The sequence below is a fragment of the Condylura cristata genome, unplaced genomic scaffold, assembly GCF_000260355.1.
Source record: "Condylura cristata isolate star-nosed mole 26May11 unplaced genomic scaffold, ConCri1.0 scaffold00005, whole genome shotgun sequence".
In the NCBI taxonomy this organism is placed as follows: Eukaryota; Metazoa; Chordata; class Mammalia; order Eulipotyphla; family Talpidae; genus Condylura; species Condylura cristata.
The window spans coordinates 62,440,743-62,460,887 of record NW_004567106.1 but is presented as its reverse complement, the minus strand read 5'-3'; the positions used below and the strand labels follow the sequence as shown (position 1 = coordinate 62,460,887).

At 37.1% G+C, this 20,145-nt stretch overlaps 1 protein-coding gene across 1 annotated transcript in view; it reads right to left on the bottom strand.

Moving 5' to 3' along the window:
• EXOC4 (exocyst complex component 4) overlaps positions 1-20,145 on the bottom strand; it is a 648,177-nt gene that overhangs the window by 569,076 nt on the left and 58,956 nt on the right. The window contains exons 5-6 of the mRNA XM_004677057.2: positions 18,450-18,559; positions 3,892-4,135 (exon numbers count right to left, since the gene is read on the bottom strand). Coding sequence (XP_004677114.1) covers positions 3,892-4,135; positions 18,450-18,559 — 354 coding nt within the window. The remainder of the gene's footprint in view (positions 1-3,891; positions 4,136-18,449; positions 18,560-20,145) is intronic.

Here is a 20,145-nt window from a genome sequence, read left to right as displayed (position 1 = left end):
GGAAGGGAGGGAAATGCACGGGACTATGGTGGTGGCACAGGGGTGATTTGGTGATGGGAAACCCATGGGGATTACAATTGAGATGAAAAAAAAATGTGCAAAATGATGTAAAAATAAACTTTTTAATAAAAAAAAAAAGACAACATTTCAATATTGTAATATTAAAGATTGCAAACATTTAAAATGTAAAGATTACAGGATAGATAAAGCCACTCTTCTGGTGCCTGCCCCCTCACCCCTTCAATAAGTATCATTTTATGGGCAATTTTATTCTATCTCTCTAACTATTCTCAATTCAGATTATTTTAAAGTAGTCCATCCAGACAGAACTGAGGGATCCTAACAGTGATTTTTTGTGTTGATTTGAAAATTTAACCCCAGAATAAAAAAAATACAAATCAAACTCACCTTGCAAAAAAAATTTTTCACCTATCAGATTTTTCACTATCAGATTGGCAAAGATAATGCTTGAAGAGTTTGAGTCTATGCCTCTAAATGATACACTGTGCTGTAAACCAATGCTACCTCAATAACAGGTGTTTTTTTTTTTTAATATTTAATAATAAAATCTGTTGGCAAGGGACCACAGGAATTCTCCAACATTACTGATGACATGAAACACTGGTATCTCTAAAAACACTTGTGGCAATGATAATCACAATCTAACCACAGAGGTCAGCAAAACTTTGAAAATGACATCAAATATCTGCTTTCTCTCTCACATAGTTGGAACATGGTAAATGATATCAAGTTAACAGAGCTTGGTAACTACAACTCATACATGACAATAAAAGCTTCTTTATCATTTAGAAAATAATATTGAATAAGTGACACTCATTGCCCACCCATCGGCTCAGATCAGACCCCATAGCTATCTGCTCTTATGACATACTTAACTTTTTCTTCTAAAGCACCTCCTGATTTATAATTATCTGAGGATCAGAAAAAGACTCCATTTTAGGAAAGAAAATTTTAGGGAAAATGCAATTATTTGGCAGTCCAAGATGCAGAAATTTATGAAGAGTCACATGGGTGACACACCACATTAGCCATCTGACATTGAAGACAGCACCTGCCTTTCTGAAGAAACCAGGGGGTCCCGGGAGATGAGCAAAGCACATGCTACCCTAATGTTTATCAAGTTGGTAACAAAAGTCATTGACTATTTACCTTTAATAGTAAGTAGTGATTTACACACACTAGAACAATTATGAATAAACAAAAAGATACCTATTTCTCCCACAAATCATATGTGGAAATCAAAAATTAAAAAATTTCTAGTGTGTCACGGAGTGACTTTAAAACTGGCTGTGAAAGCAGATTGGTTCTGTAAGACATGAAAGCAGGAGGCAATTTACCAGCCTGGTTCCTCCTATATTTCCAGCAAAATAGCACACCCAACATTAATTCTCTTTACAGAAAGGTAACTGGAAAGAGGACTGAACGCATCACACCCAGGATATATTGAATAAGATAATGTCAAAAAATGAACGGTTCAGGGCAAGCTGGAGTACCATGTACCCACAACAGCACTAACCTGCTAATGATTTGGAATAGGGCCTGGGGGAGGGGAGGTGGGAGGGAGGGTGTTTGAGGAAAAGAAGTCCATGTAGGGAGAGAGTCTTGGCTCTTCTTCTTATGCTTCCATTTTTAAGAAAAACAGATTCCTACACTGTCACCATAAGTTCTATGAATGGTAAAATGATGATGATAATGATGATAATATCACATTACTGTGATATTACTTCTCTCTAAAATAAATGCCACTAACACCTTCCCAGTCCAGTTCCATGCAACAAACAATTCTAGCTGCAAAGGGTAATCAGACAATAACACTCCTAAAAATCTAGGACTGTGGAAGGGAAACTTTCAGGAAGTTTTAAAGCATCTAAAACACACAGCTGCCACAGGTTAGCTCACAGTTAGCAGACATTTGCAACTCCAACTTCAATAACTTAATCTCTGATCTCCAAAGAGCGGTTGGTTCCCAAACATCCGGTTCCCCTGTACTATTTTATAACAGTTTAGGCCTAACATTCCAGGTTCACATGTTCTAAGATGGTAACTCCTTACATAGACATGAGTCCAAGACAAACAGTTGTTTATTTGCCAGTGTCCAGCCTATCCTACCTACAAACTCCTTTTTAACACTGACAAACAAAACTTTAAAGAGGAAAGAAAATCCTCCTGCTGACTCATTCCACAACAAGAAGAAGTTATTTCCCAGGATAGGATGTTGAATTCCCACTTCTGAGTGTTGCCATTTCCACAGGAGAATTCTGGAAGGAGTCTGGGGAAGGGACGAGGTCAAAATCCCAGGAATCCCTTTCGCTTTATTTCTTATGTTGCTATAGTCATGTTATTTCTGTAGGAAAGTTCAGTGTCCTCAACTAGGTTCTCTCAGCAACAGGGCAAACAGGAGGCCAGAATTTGGGAATGTTCAGTAGGAAGAGTCGAAAGATCCTCAGAAATCCAGCAAAGAAAGAAGCAAAGTTCAGTTTGAAGCATTGCCTGGTTTCCTGGACCACTCACAAGGCAAGTGAGCACAGAACACGGAAGCTGGGCAAGGAACCAATGATAAATGAATGTGTGTGTTCCTCTACATGTGACGGTAACTGCTGGTGCCGCCCTACTACTGACTGACTGACCTCGGCAAAAGCAAGCAACCCTGTCAGGCAGGTGTGGTCTTCAGATGGCAACGCTGGCATTCAAAGCCAAGTCTACTCTAAAACCCACTCTCATCAAAACACATGCTTTGAAATCACCCATGTCAGAAAGGAGTGAAGGCAAGTTTTTCACTAATTATACTTTTGAATCAAGTTTACAGAGAATTAATACTTGAGTTTTAAAGTATAATTAAAATCAATGTTATCTGGATATATAAAGACATGTAAGAAATGAAATCAGAGTACAGCAATTTTCCAAGCGGTTTAAGTAACTGTAGGGATTCTGTGTAACATGCTAGTGTTTCTGCTTTAAAGTAAGATTTAAAACACTAACAAGATGGCAACAAAATTATGATCCCTCCCTATAAAGTCTTTCACTTCTCACATCTTGTTTGAGCCAATGAGAAGACACACTCATGATGAATTTCTGATCTCCACTTGTCTTTGTACCCTGAGGCTAAATTCTTGTCCATGTCTGGTAGTTGGGGAGGGAAGAGAGGGTAGAATCAAAGAAGGAAAAGGAAGGAACTACATAGCGAATCTTTGATTTTTCTAGGAAAGCCTCAATTTCAAATATTTTGTCCCACTGTCTGATGACTTTAGTCTGTCATGCCCTAAAACCTGATTTGACAAACATGCTCTCCCAGTGTATGAGAGTCACAGACAGATTGATGAGAACAAACTCAGTTTTCCCCTTAGGAAATAAGAATTAAGAAACCCAAGCCCTATTAGTTGTTTTAAGTAGACCGTGGAATTCCTGAGACCGATGTGCCTGCAGGCAAAGATCACACCACACATCAAAGAGCATGAGACAGAGTGAGACCATGGACTTAGGCCCCACTCCAAGGTCAGACTCTTGTTCTATGACCTTGAGCTTATGAACCTCAGAACACAAGTTTCCCTAATCTTAAAAAACCGGTAGTAGCACATGAAGCTCTAAGAATGACAGACTATACATACACTGTCTTACATACTGTTTAGAACTTAGTAAATATTCAATAATATCCCTGGATTTTCATTTGGATATACACAATATGCCTTAAAACTTCTCAACTATGTCAAAAATCAGCTGAATGCCTACTGTAGCTGCTTTCAGGAATATGACTTTGTAGTCCAAGCTCAGGAAACAACATCAACAACAGATGTTTATATTTACTTACCACCCCTCAACCCTAAAAACATACAGCTAATAGTCAAAAACACAAAGTACAGCACCCCAACCTACCTTGGCTGGTTCTCCACAGTGAGGTTCTCCCCCCTCTGATAGCCACTGTCGGCCACCTGGGTTGTAGACCTCTTCACAATTTGCTTTAGCTCCTGCTCCAAACGTTCTTTGATGGCCTTCACTGTCTCTGGAATCTTCTTTAGTTTGGCCAACCCCTTGATAAGGATGCCCATAAAAAGGGTGCTGTTTTCCTCTGGATCCAATTCCAAATCCTCTTTGATATCCTGCAAGTTCATCTCCTTCACTGGTTTAAAAAAAAAAATAAAATTAAAAATTAAAAGGCAGACATATATTCATTATAAAATCCAAAAAAAGAATGGGTCTAGTAAAAATGGGATCACCACTGATGACTCCCTTAAGACTAGAAAAGATGTTTCAATTAAATTATACTTAGATAGCTATAATAGCTAAGAATTATAAATTTATGGTTACACTCCTGAAAGCATAGCCATGTGGTAGTAAAGTAGTAGAAACAATTAAAAATGAGTAAACAAATCACTATAGGCAGTGTCCTGTAGGAGATGATGTCTACAATAAGCCACTCAGTCAGTGAAATTTATTAACCCTTCACAGCTCATTAAAATATTCATTGTTTACCTGGTGTTACAGAATTAAGAGTCAGATCCTACTCTCCAATTCCCCTTTATCAGCTAAAGAGGGTAAGCTGTTGGATAAAAATGCAAGTGATTATATTATAGAGTTTATAAATACATGTATAAAGGAAAAAGGAAAGAAGCTACAATTGCAATGAATGTTAAAAGAAAAAGAAAAACTGGCAAGGCTTTGAGGAGAAATAGCAATGAAAACATATTTCATAAGTTCAATAGAACCCCCTTCTATTTTTCATTAAACATACATCTGCCATAATATCAGTAGCTACTAAAACAGGTCTTGCTCAACCCCGCTAGTTTTCTGAGAAGACATTTCATATGTCAAAAGTCTCTGCAGATCTTAAGACCATAGCTTTCACTCAAATGATACAGAATGGGAATAGAAAAAAATAGCCTAGAACTGAGGCTCTTAACCTCCTGTGGCGAGACAGGCAGCAAACACGGCTGGGACTCTAAGACTTCTGTTATCTACTAAGGGCTGCAGGTTTGTCCCTCAAAATACTGCAAATGTATGCAAGACTTCTCAAATAATTTCAAGGGGTTTATAGATGGCCTAAAAATAATTCTCTCCTTTTACAATTGCCTGGATTAAGACAGGTAAAAGTGAGTGTAAGTGTAAAGATGGATCCTAGCCATTCAAGTTCCATCCACCCCCCTTCTCTTTCACTCTGCCAAACAACTAGAATGGTTGTTTTTAAAGATTTATTTATTTATGCATACTGAACTGGGATACAGGCCAGAGGTGAGGTGCAGTGAGAGGATTCACCAGAAACAGAGTGGGGAGCAGAACAGGCACACTGACAAAGTACACTGCTGAGGGGAGCAGTGGGTAAGACAAGAGAGGTCTGTTGTGCCATGTGGGTCACCTCCAGGGCCGGGGATTGAACTTGCACTGAAGCGGCTGAGGCTAGCTTGCAGTGCTGCGTCCTAACGTGTTGTGCCACGAGGGAGGGTCCCAACGAGAAGGGTTTTTAAAGATGTGGTATCTTGAAAGCAAGCAGACAATCTTCAGGTCCACTACACTCAAAGCATTCTCAAAGTTGTTTCATACAACAGGAATGTATACTGAAATCTATTCAGAGAAAAGAATGAAGATATTCCAGAATCTGGAGTAACTTCTTAGAACCACCACTTATATGACGCATGTGCTACTCAATTCTTTTTGTGCTTGACTCTCAAGTCATAAGATTCGCTTACTTAGGAGCCATAGGCACCCATGATATAATTACTCGTACAAATTTGTTCTTAGTCCTCCAACATTTAAACTTGTTGCTGCCATCTTAGTTATATTCAGTAGACTCTGGAAATTTATGAAGAGAAAGAGAAGCCTAAGAAGAATGACCAAACTCATATAGCTTTATTTGCAATGTAGCAAGCATTTGATGATGTAGTCAAGAAATTAAAACATTTTTACTACTAAAACTGGGAGTAGAGGACCCTCCCTGGTGGCACAGCAGGTTAAAGCACAGCACTAAGAAGCCAAAGCCACTTCAGCATGAGTTCAATCCCTGCCTCGGAGGTGATCTACATGGCGCGGCAGACCTCTCCTGACCTACCTGCTGCTCCCCTCAGCAGTATACTGCACTGATCTGCCTGTTCTGCTCCCCACTCTGTCTCTGGTGAATCTTCTCATCACACCTGCGCCTCTGGCCTGTACCCCAATTCTGTATGCATAAATAAATAAATCTAAAAAAAAAAACTGAGTAGAAACAAGTCTAGAACCTGTAAAGATGGCAGGATAGTTCAGAAAGCAAATGAAAAACTGGCATCGATACTTACAAATGTGATATTCCAAAGGAGGAACAGACACTGTAGTTACTGCTTTTGTTTTATACATGAAGAAGCTAGACACCTCAGGCCATAGAATTACTCTGGGCGGCCACACCAGCCTCACCAGCAAGAACAGAAAAATGCCTAGCAGTCAAGGAGCCATCTAAATTCAGCAGTTAGCAGGAAGACATGAAGCAAATAAGCAGTGCTCCAGGCAGAGGAGAAAACAAAAAGGTAATAGAAATTTAGCTGGGGAAAAAAATGATCTTGACAAAAAAGCACACGTGAGTCTCAAACAGAATACATGCCAAGAGCCACCTAGAAGTCAGAGGCAGTTCAGTGTCCCAAGAGCGGCTGCTGCTGTGCGTGATTTAAATCAATCACCCCAGACCACCTCCCATACACTGACGCATAGACACACTAACAGGATAAATAGCCAGCTCTCGCTATGCATAAATAATAAATATTTAAGAATAAGATATAAGCACAGTGTGAATAATAAAATTCCACAGCCCTAAGTAACACCTTTGTTGGAACCTTCCCTTTGTTTGCCTGCACGATCTCCTAGAGCATAAACACTGAGCAGATCCAGTATTAATTAACTTATATTATCTATTTCACTTACATCAGCTGAAAATTAAAAGGCAATTTGAAAGGATAATATAATCAACTGTGAAGACTAGTCTAATAATTGCAAAAACCCAGAGAGGTCAGACAGTATTACTGGTGCTTTTTGGAAAAAGCTTTGTGCAAAAATCATTTAGCTGAAGTTCAGAAAGGCCTCGATTAAAGCAAAACATATTTGTTTCTCAACTACTAAGCTCTAAATCATTGCCTGGATCCATATCAACTATTGTGTACTAAAACTGCAAGTCTTAGAACACTTTAAAATTACAAAAATTATTTTCTTCCCCAATTCTCATATCTTTAATTTTTTTGTTTTTTTGCTCTGAGGGTTTTATCAAGTGGATGTCTTGAATCTGGTTTTGAAGTCTCTCATAACTGACAGTAATGTGCTAAATATTAAAAGATTTTTATGTCCTTGAACCAATGATTTCTAATAAAATCCTAATGGCCCAAACTGTATCGTACTACATAGACACACCAAGAACAGACATAAATACCTATACCTACAGGTGTATATATACCTACCTGGACATAATCGTGCCTATATTCAAGGTTAAGCATGAAATCAGTGGCACACCATCTAACTAAGAATGTTGGGACTCATGAAGGAATTAGATGACAGGGTGCTTTCAAGCTTTACATTTCCATGATTCAATTAAATATAGTTTAAATCCACATATCTCCAATATATGATCTATAGCCAAGTATGCATACCTATAAAATAGATAGGCCATTTAAAAATCAATAAACATGTACCCAACAAAGTTTTTTATTTAAAAAAAAAAAGAAAAAAACTGCTTTTCTTTTGTCTCCCAATGAGTGCAAGAAAGTCATCTAACCCAATACATGTCTGCTTCCTTCTCTCAGTCTGTCTGGTAAGAAAAGAACAGTACAATATGCCATACCTATACACTGGTGATCAAATTACAAAAGATAAAGGTCCTAGTAAAACCCTAACTTTTTACTAAAAGGCTTTATTACATCATTTATATTTATACATGTTAATGAAGGCATTAGAGATAAATGGTAATGCTCAGTATAGAATCTCCCAGCTGGCATCCTTTATACTATGCACAGTACCCTAAATACATAAAGTTCATATACATATACAACATTTCAACCTACATAATTTACATATTGCATCCAAGAACATTATCACCCTGAAGAGAAAAAGTGTCTACCACTAATGAACATAATCCATATTAAGAAAAAAAAAGTTACCAAGTCTAATAATTAGACCATTAAAGTATCAAAAGAATTTCATATCCACCACATCTGCCCCCACAGATGGGAACCTGGCCTCAGAATACTGATAATATTCTCAAGTAGAAAATAAAATAGTTACTACTTACAAAGAATCCTTTTGCTTTAGATCAAAAGGGCCCTATAAATTCCTACTTGAGACATTCTGCTTAAAACACAAATATAGGCCCTCCCTGGTGGCGCAGCGGGTTAAAGCACAGCACTAAGAAGCTAAAGCCACTTCCGCATGAGTTCGATCCCACCTACCCTGGAGCTGACCCACATGGCACAGCAGAACTCTCCTGACCTGCCCGCTGCTCCCCTCAGCAGTGTACTTCAGTCAGTCTGCCTGTTCTGCTCCCTACTCTGTCTCTGGTGAATCCTCTCACCACCCTTGCACCTCTGGCCTGTACCCCAGTTCTGTATGCACAAATAAAAATCTTTAAAAAAAAACACACACACACAAATATATATAAAATATCAATTAAAAGAAAAAAATAATTTACAAGGTCATACATAGTCTGGTTCAAAACTAAGAGTAACCTCTCCACAGATAAGAAATGCAGATAATGAGTAAAGCCAGAGTTGTTGTCCAATGAACTCTGGGTAGAAAAAGGCAGGCAGAGTTAGAGACTTCACATGTCCCACTGGTCATGTGAGCTGAACGAAAGCCTCCATGCAGGACTGCAAACACAGGAACAAATCAAGATCTAGACTGACCTAGGCTGGCAGGCTTCTGGCCTCACCCAACCCTTACACCTACCGCTGTCCCGTGGAAGCACACGGTCAAATACTATTCATTTCATCAATGAAAATTTACTTCTGACATGTTTATTTTAGTTAATGGACCCACTGGTGCACTTTGAGAGGCAGTGTCTGATGCACTGGTTGCCTCCAGAATACAGAATGTGGATTCCTGATTAAGGAATTTCAAAACGTGAACCAAGCACCCCAAAAGTGCAGATTGAATCACTTTAAAGAAATGACAGACAATAAAAAACAATATTCCTGGAACAAGACTGCCCAAAGCTGTGGCCAACTGTTACTTGGGACTGTCATTTACATGAAACTATGGAAGAATTTCAATTCAGAGGTAGAGAGGAAGCCCACTCTACAGAGTTTGGAAAGGACTAGAATAAATGTCCCAGCCTTTTCATAAGTCAAAGTGTGCTAAGGGGGTTTGTTTGTTGAGGGGTGAGGTAGGGGTAATAGAAGAGTCTCTTAGGACAAAAACAGAACTAACAGCTGATGAACTGGTTTTCCTTAGATCAGCACTTAAATGACCTCATTTCTAGGGAAAGGGACTAGAATGGGTAAATAAATGGACCGTGTATTAACATTCACTAAGATGTATTGGTTTGCAATCCTAGGATTGGGGACCAGGGGGTGTACCCAATTGCCCAAGGAGATACATGATGCAACAGAAAGATCAGGAGTGGGCCTGATACAATTTTCGATTTATCACTTTTATCACTTTCTAGTTGTGATCTCCTTCATTTCACTTGCTGGATCTCAGTTTCCTCTTCTGTCAAGTGGAGACAGCATTATTTACAGAATTAGGTATATAGTGCTAATGTGACATCAAAACACAAAAACACCACCAAAAAAGGTGAAAGAATCAAGCACTTTTAAAACATGTATCTTTAGGAATTCTTACATAGCTGGAGAATGGTGGCTCATCTCTCATTACGTCCTCCATGAAACGAAGAGCGAGAGGATCAAACAAAAGAAAATGCAAAACCATGGCTTTGGAATATCTTGAAGACAGAAACAGCCCAAAATGCAAAACAATCTTTAAAAAAGGGGGCAGGGAGGAGAAATCACCCATTCTGAGCAAGTGATCTCTCCTGCACCTGCCTTACTCCTCTGCTACAAGGCTACAAGGCTTTACCTCAAGCAAAGGTAAACTGAAAAACCGATAAAGGGGTAAAAAGTTAGTTATTGCTGATCCTAAGAATGATGGAAAACTGTCAATAAGACAACAAAGCCAATCATAAGTTCCAATGGTCTAAGATATTATTTGTATCTGAACACTCTTATCAGTAAAAATGCAAGAATCAAAACACATTTCACATTCCACCTCAAAAAAAAAAAAAAATAACCCAACAAAAAAATACAAGAAAAAAACAGTAAAGATACAGGCAGAAAATAAAGAAATAGATAACAGAGAAACAATAGATCTTATTCATAAATCAAAACCCTGGATAATTCATAAGATGAAAAAAAAATCTAATGCTAACTACTTTGAGAGCACACATAAAATAACAAATTTTTAAAAATTCAAAAGCATAAAAAATACTTTGTCAATCTTTAGGTAAATAAAATTTTAAATTTTCTAGGGAAATACAGATTATTAAAACTGACATTGTCAATACAGAATATGTAAAAGTAGAGAAAATTATTGTAGAATAAATGTGAAAATAGAAAAAAAATTCAAATACTTTCACAGTAAAACTCCTCAACCTTTCAAACATGAGACAGTCTCTGTGTGAAATTATTCCAGAGCACTGAAAATGAAGGAAGCTTTCCAATTCCTTCTTTGAAGTGATTACTATACTGAAACCAGATTCTGCTAAGATTGAGACTACAGGCTAATATCACTTATGAACATTTCTGCAAAAATCCTAAGTAAAGTATTAGCAAACAGAGCTTGATATCACATATAGAAAATCATACATCAGATCAAGAGAGAGTTATCCTAGGAATGAAAATCTGGGTCACTATTAGGAAATCCCTAGTATAGCCTGCTAACAGATATAAAGACAAAGAAAAGCAGGCAGATGACAATTCACACAATATAGAAATGCATTTTAAACAAGTTATTCAAATTGACTCATAATTAAAGAAATGCAAATTAAACAATACTCTTATATGATCTGCACCTACCAGATTGACAAAAATTAAAGCTATGAAACATTTTCTTAGCAAGGTTGTAGGGAAAGCAAGCACTGGGATACCTGTGGTCAGAATGCAAAATGGCCCAACTCTTCTGGAGAATACCCAAAAAAGGACATAGAGATTTATCTTTGGAGTAAGCTATCCCCCTTCTTCAATATCTGTCCTTGTGATACACCTCCAACAATATGAAAATACATATGAACAAGGTTATAGGCATATCTGCATATTTGTTGTCATTCTGACATTTTGAACATGTGTTCCCAGCAACAAATTGAAATCAACCAGTAATCCGAGGAAGGGACCTCAATTAAATGTAGTATTTGTATATCAGAACATATTCCTATTTGTACAATGTTTCCTTCATTTATTCAAAGTTATAAAAGTAGCAAATGAATTTCAAAGTCTGTATTAAAAAATAATTAACAACATTTTGGGCAAATTAGGGGAGAAACTTAAGTCAAGTAACTGAATTTTTTTACTATTTTTACTATATACTAGAGAACTGATAATATGTAACAGAATTGTTCACAGATATTGTGCTCAGTTTAGTAAATCTTTTTTTCACAGGGACATGAGTTTTCATGGGTTAGCAATTCTGAGATTACGGTATGTGTATATTAGGATTGTGCAAATATGTAAAAATAGCAATGTGTCCACACAGCGACAAACATATCTGCATTTCCCTACTCCATCAGCTTAGATGCACTCCATACTGACATGCCAGTAGCAAAAAGTACAACTAAAACACATCTTGGGTGCCAAATATCATTCACCTATGAAAGGAACCAAATTTCCTTAGAGGACAGGTTCATTTCAAGGAGTAGTTCATTTCAAGAGCAGCTTCAAGGTGAGCCCTAAAAAAACCTGAGGTGACAGGATGCAAGAAAGTGTTCCAAAAAGGAGAGCGACAAGTTGTAAGGACACAGGAACTACACTGAGTAAGGTACTAGCAGCCAGTCTGGAGCATTTGAACAATTTAGACAACATAAATAACAGTGGAAACTGATTATAATTCATAGAAGATAAATATCTACAAATTTTTTCCATGAATTCTTACTGATCTAAACAACTGGTGAATAAATAAAGAGACATGCTTCATTGCAGAATTCCAAATAGTAAACACAGAAAGATAGAGAAGAAAATCATAATTTGGTCACCTAATAATTGCTGCAGACAAGAGCCACAGCTCAGAATGCGCAATGCATTTGAAAGAAGAAAAATAGATGGTTGGGTATTTTAAAATATCTCCATAGCACAGTAGATGCTAAAAATAGGAAGAAAATACAATCTATAGCTTGCTTCCCACTTCCTTGCCATCTAGCAGAAAGCTAGACAGTCAGCCAAAACTTAAGGTCACATCATACTTGATGAAATTTCAGAAGTGTCTCTATGAAAGGCACACCCCACTTGTGCCACTACCATTAAATATTATATTGCCATGCCCTGTTGCAAGAAACTTAAAGGAAAATGACAAATTAGTTAGGCTTTTAAGAAATGGAGAAAATTTTAACTGTAGAGGCTATTCTTGTTTATATAATCCAGGAAAATATACAAATAAATTTTCCAAATATTATAAAATACTAAGAATTTAATAATTTATTAAGATATTACTAGAAATATAAACATGAAAAATTAAGCTTTTCAGAAGCATAGCCAAACAGAAAAAATATTAACTAAAAATATGAAGTACTCAGGTGTATTAAATGATGCACAAGACACATAGATCTCATAAAGAGAAATGTCAAGTTTATAGCTGGGAAGATTCAATAAAACATACAAATTCTAATTAGCCCATCAAGAAATAAATGCCAATCAAATCCCAACAGGGGCATTATGAAACTTTATATCCTGACTCTCTCTCTATATATATTATATATATATATATATATTACACATATTATATATTATATATTATAATATATGTTATATATATTTATATATGTATATATATAAATAGTCTAAATCATTTGGAAGATAATCAGAATGGGACTACTTCTCTTACCACATTTCAAAAATATACTATAAAGCTACAGATATTAAAACAGTGGGTATCAATGTAGGGATGAACTAAATGACAATATGCCTATTAAAGCTCACCTATTTACAACCAAGATAAGTGGAAATAAAATCAGTGAGACTCTCCACTGTCTTTGTAATTGTTCTATAAATCAAACTATTGCCAAAAAAAAAAAAAAGGCTACTTCTACTACCAGTAAATGGTTGAGCTACTAGTTACATGCAAGAAAACAAAATTCAGTTCCTGATTAAATAAATACATGAATTCCAAATAATTTAAAGAAACCTAAACTTAAAAAGGAAACTAGTAAAACATTACCCTACACCTCTAAAACACAACTTTGTAAAGTAGTTACTTCAACTTAAAAGGGGGAAAAAAAATCAGTAAATATTTTTCATTACATCATAGTAGGGAAAAGTGATTTTCCCACCAATGTTCCTTGTGCATCCTATGAGCATTGCTCCCTCCTCTCTTAACCCCAGAAACCTCACTTCATTTATTAATAACTACTCATTTTTGTAAGCATTTTGCCAAATAGTATAAGAATTTCTTAAAACGGAAGGAATACAGATAAGGAAAATATTAATAAATTTAATTATGTTAATACCAAATCTAAAACATGTGTATGATATAAAAACAAAGTAAGAATTATAATTAGAAGTTATCTGAAAGCAAGCAAATTACAGAGCAATGATTAGCATTCGCTTAGCTATTTCATGTATTTCAGGGGAGAGAATGACATAATAAACTGCAAATCCCACTCACAGGAGACCCCAAAGTCCACACTCATAGGAAAATGTGCAACACCATTAGAAATCACGGAAATGCAAATGAACAAAAATTAAAACATCATAAAACCTGTCCAACTTGCAAAAATTAATCTGCAGAAATTAGAGACTAATAAAGTCCATTGTAAGGGCAAGAAAGTAGAGAAACTAAAGTTCATGTACTGCAGAGCACGTGCAGGGATGTTAGGAATAGGTGGCTTCAAACGCCTACAAGCCCCTGATCTGAGTAAAACTAGTAACTCAAAAGGCATCTAGTATTTTTGGACAATCAGATCTTCACCATCCTATTCTAAAGATGAAGTTCCAGAAGGAGAAACCTTCCTCTCCTTTCATGTTAGGGTTCATAGCTACCATCTATGTAGAGGAATTTTTGAAAATTAGACCCAAAATCCTTAAGGCAACTGTCAAATCTTAGAATAAAACTAAGAAATAAAAGGTACATAAAAAAAAAAAAAAGCAGCAGCAAAAGGGTGGGGGGAGGCATTTAATTTGTGCTCTCTTTAAGTTCTATTGCTTAACCTAGGTCAGCACCAAAAAGAAAAGAAGTAAGAAGTCCGGCTTCATTATAGTTATGTTCACAGCAACCCCAGCAGGAGCACAAGTAAAATGAATCAAGAAGCCACGAATGAAATGCCTGTGTACCCTGGGAGTAATTGCTCAGTCAAAATGTTCCAAAGGCAGTTTGCCAAATGAAAGGACATAGTGGGAATCCAAAAGCTTAAATCAACATTTTACTACAATTATTGGCTTTTTTCCACACTTCTCCCATCCTTCTACCTAAGTTATAGTTGAATTACCACATCTAAATTAGACATTAGTTTCCCTGTATATTATGAAACAGTGTGACTGATAACAGTATTAGGAGAAAAGGCTGGCAAAATACGTCCCTTACATATTAGAGTGGGAACAGCGGGAGACCAGGTCCTACAATTACCATCTTGGTTAAATCTGAACTAATCACTCAACCTCCCTGGATTCAATTTTCCTATTTGCAAAATCATTTTTAAAAGTACCGCCTGATTAACTAAAGAGACTAAACAAGTTTTCATGTTTTTACTAGCATCAACTTCCCTTTGCAAAATGCCTGTTCATATTTTTGCCCTTTTTCGATTGTTGTACTGATTTATAGGGGTTCTTTACATATTCTAAATACATGGCTTCTGTTGGATAATGCCAACCTTTCCACCATGTACCTGGCATGTGCTCATTACTTGCCCACTTCTTTTCTTCTTTAAGATGTAGCAACGATAAGTGGATACTAATCATTTTTCTGTTAATGGGTCGCTGTTTCTACTAATCATACTTTGTCTACATTTTGTAATTAAATGTTTCACTTTTTATTTAGATGAGGCACAGATTTTATCCCACATAACTTAAATATACGGTAAATGGAATAGGTATAGCTATGGTGATTATCACGACCATCGTACCTGCACTAAATACCAGTTGAATGATCCCACATGTTCTGCAAACTAACATTTAAACTATGATAAATTCCCACAGAAAAAACATAACTTTACAACTAAAAAAGACATCTGAAAAATGACACATTTGCAAGCAACCAAAATTTTCATTTCATAATAATCTGAAATCAGTTTATTTATGGATGCCAATGGGAGATCTGTTCTACTCAGGGATTACCTGTTGGAACTTCCTATATAAAAACGTCCATTCTAATGTATAATTGCTCTCTCAATCCCACTCTTTTACAAGATGAGAGGGTAGCTTTCAGAGGCCATGTAAAATTTCCTGTAGCAAAGACCAGAATACTTTAAAACAGATTCATTAGTGAGATTTAATATTTGCGCACTTTATCATGGTATGTTTCATCAGCCCCACCCTTTTATATATACTAAATAATATTTTATGCATTACTCTATATAATTTGAATCTTCCTCATTTACACAATTCCCTTTAACACTGTGACCCAGATCAATACAGTCTAAAGACTAGAACCACCGCGACTGAAGATCTCACAAGTAATTTTCAAGAAAGTCACATTTTTAAACTTGGCTCCTGAACAGAGCGATGCTTGGTAAACAGGATAATGATCCCTGAAAGATATCCATATCCTAATCCCACAATCTGTGACACTACCTGGCAAAGGAAACTCTGCAGATGTGGTGAAGATTAAGGATCTCAAGATGGGGAGAGCATCCTAAATGATCCAGGTGGTATCAATCTAGTCATGAGAGCCCTTAACAGAGGGAGAAGGCAGCAGAAGTGTGGCTCAGAAAAGGTAATGTATGAAGGATGTGACCCACTGTCACTGACTTTGAGGATGAAGGAAGAGGCCTCATGTCAGGAAAGTGGCAGTCTCTAGAAACAAGAAAAGGCAACGAAGCAGATAGCCCCATAGGAACCCCAGAAGGAACACAACCCGCCAACATGGGATTTGGGCCCAAGGAGACCCATGTTGGACTTCTAACCTAAGCAACCTTAGGTTGTGGTGATTTGTTGTAGCAGTAACTGATAACTACCAGAGAGCATACCCAGTGAATTTGGTATAAACACTAAAACCAGTTAGAATACTCTGGAACCCAGCTCCTGACTTGAAATCACAATTCTACCAGTTGTCAGCTGGGTCAGGTGAAAAATCATTAATCACCATCTTAGGTTTTCTCATCTGTATATGGAGCAAATAATAGCACTGACCTCGTAGAAGGACTAGACAAGTGTCTCGTGTAAAGCTCTAAAATACTGTTTCTTATATACCAGAAGTGAAACACATCTCCAAGATTGCCATTATTTCTTTTAATCAGGAACACTTTAACTCTTTTGTCGGTCATCCACAGACAAATCATGAGATCAACAGACAAGGAAATAAGACCTTGCAAAATGATGTGTGTGTCCAGCTGCAGTCTCCACAATGGACCCAGCTCCAGTAAGTGGTCATGTGGTTCTCCAAGAGTCATCCCGATAACGAGGCACAGATGGCCAAAGTCAAAGTGTCACCAAGATCTCCACTAAGTGAGAAATGCTCACCACAGGGTCTGACAGAAAAGGGGCGCATCAAAAAGTAAGAGCTGTCTTATTAAAAATAATAGATGTAGCAGAATTAGTTCCTACTGAAATCTGCCGTAATTGGTATTTGTCAGCATATTCGGTATTTATACCACACTTTCATTTGCAAAAAACCTGTTCATTTCTTCACAATTAAAATTTCTATTTCACTTAGCCTCTGACTCATCAACTTTATGTAAATTGATATAACCCAGCTAAGTAATGATGATATATATTATGAAATGCAAAGACACAATTGGTCATTTCCACAAAGGGTGTAAGTGGTGATTTCTGTAGAAGGTAAAAAAGTAAAATGGTATAAATATTTTCTGCTTCACAATTCCATATTCTACAATAGCAGTGGCAAAACTCAAAGAACAGCCACATAGCATCGAAATAAGGGATAATATAAAATCTTTTAATTCCATGGAGATTGTAAGTATAAACTTCTGTAGACTGCCATAATCAAAATAAAGGCTTGGGTTGTCATTGTGTGGACTAACAATATCTATTATAACCTAGCTCCGACAATTTTATCCCCAGAAAAAGCAATAAACTTTAAGATTACAAACCTACATAAGCCTACCACTTAATTAAATGGTATTTAAAAAAATAATTAAATATCTTTTACAAAATCCCAGCAACAGCAATGCACTGTGACACTCTCCAAAGTAAAACTCTCAATTAATTACACAAAATGTATTGAGTGAATCCAAATTATTGTTCTGCCCTTTCGTTAATTCAATTTCTGAAGGACAGCAAGAATAGTAAGAACTATAAAAACTAAGTTTTGCCTAAAAAGTCAACAATAGTCAATGTTCCTGTTTCTTTAAAAAGTAATGAAGACCCTCACTGTCAGGAAAAGCCACCTGCAGGGCTCCACCCAAAAGACACCCAGTGCCCTTCCCCCCAGCCCAAGGCTGCAACAGCAGAGGTGTGCTCTGGAAGGCTCAGCAAGCTGACCCCTGTCACAAGCAGTTCTAAGGCATGTCTCAAGAATTCCCCTAATTCCTCAAGAATCTGGATTCAAGTACGCCCCCCTCTCCCAACATTCCATGGGCTAACATGGTTCTCCTTCATCTAATCCAGCAGACAGTGAGCCATCCAAAGCAATGTGTCTCACATGTGGCTTTGTCAGCGCCATGTACATGGACGTATGCAGATACATGCGGGGGAGAGACCAAGAATCAGGAGAGAGGGTGGGGGTTACCAACTCAAAAGCTCTCCAGGACTGGAAGTGGAATGTAATACATGAAACAGCAGAGTCATATTTAATACAAATGGTAAAGGTCATTCATTGCAAAACAGGAAAATACATGATCCATCAAAAAGCATTCAAAGTCAGCTTCAGAAAAATGGTGTTGGTCAAATCAAATACATTCACAGCTGGATTTCAGCACAAGGGCCAGATTCAACCCTAGTAATGCAACAGGCCTAACCAGTCATGTTATATTTTATTCCCTCTGAGACTGGCAAGGAGTTCATCAGAGGCTCCAAGCACTTAAATAGAAACACCCACCCCAGGACCCCAAGGGATCATGAGGTCTTTGACTGGGAATGGCAGCTGCAGAAGAAATTTGTGGTTCAATGTCAAATACTTACCACTTGAGCTTCCAGGAGTAGAATACTGAGACCCATCAAGGAATTTTCTGGGAGTAGGAAGGTTTGTAACATCAATCAGAGGAACAGGAGATGCATCTTTCATATGGGAGCTGAAAGGGAACAGTGGCTGTAGTTACTTAACACTTCTCCAAAACCAGCTCAAGTTCCCACATGATAAGCCTGTCCCTCCTCACCTTCTTTCATGAGCCCACTCTATGACTTGGGACATCTCCCAAGTGTATTTTCAGTAAAGCAGAACAAACAAAGTATATTCTAAAGGTGTCGAGTGCTTTATTTATTTATTTTTACTTTGTCTTCATTTTGATATTAGATTTTAAAATACTAATGTCAGTACTTTCTGGATCACGAACGACCATTTTACAACCAAATTGTGCCATGCAATTTCAGAACCCTCCTTTGTTTCTGTATGAAGTTACTTTACAGGAAAGGAAATATCAAATGACATCCCATCATAATAACTGACTAAAGATTTAACAGCAGCTAAGACTAGTGTAACCTGTGTTTTTTCTAGTGCAGTTAGGTTTTTTGTTAACATTTTCTGACAAGGTACTACATTTGGTTTTTTTCACAAGAGGGTCATAAATTTCATGAAGTTGAGAATCACAATAAAAGATGACTTACAGAACCTAAAACAGATTAATTCAATATTTGATTACCTATTTCACCTTTTCGAAAAAGACTTACTCCCTCATCTTAATAATGAACTTTAGAGTCTCCAAAATAATCCATTAATTTTAAATAACACAAAGACTATAAAAAACAAATTCTCAAGTTAATTTTCATTTACAGGCATCTGTTAAGACTGAGAATATAGGCAATACCAAGGCAAAGAACACTTGTGGCTTATTTTCCAGCAACCATCATATAAAACAAAAAGCTTCTTTAAGTCCCAAGAGTAGAGAAATCAAGACTATAATTCTTGTCTCTTTCCAGCCCCAGCAAACATCATTAGAATCACTGGCTACCTAAAGAAGTGGCTCTCAAAGTGGGTTGTAAGGAGTTGCAAGCAAAAATGGGGGTGGGGGTGTGGACAGAACCCCCAACTACAAAAAGCCTTTGCAGGATGGAAGGATATACAATGTTTTGAACATCTACCCCCAACCCTAACAGTGTTATATCCCCATTTCTCGCCTCTACCCCTTTCAGAGCAAGTGGTAGGTAGATGGTACTTCAACACTAGGGAGGGGAAAAAATGTGCTTTCAAAATGAAGAAATTTTTTGTTAAAAGGTCTAATCATCATCTCAGATATTACTTTATCAAGGGCTAATAATGTACTGCCCTAGAGTCTTGAAGGTAACTGATGGCCTCTAACTTCTCCCTTTTCACGTATTACAAGAATTTGGACTCTTTACTCCATCAAGTCCTGAACATGTATGTGCTTGGCCCTGGGCTCAGTGCTGAGAAACCAGGTATGACTAAAATATGAGTTCAACCAGACTCAGTCATTTCCAATTATTGCTGTCACTAGAGACTCATATGAAACCTCAAATGAAGTAAAAGAAACAAAAATAGCAATTACCAGAAACTGAACTGACATGATTCCAGCAGCTCTTCTCCTGAAACATAGTTATAAGTTTCCATTCCCTAAACTACCTTTAAGAATTCCAACAGAACCTTAAAATTCACTGATTTGTCACACTAGTTTTGTCTATGTATAAAATCAACTAGGTTAAA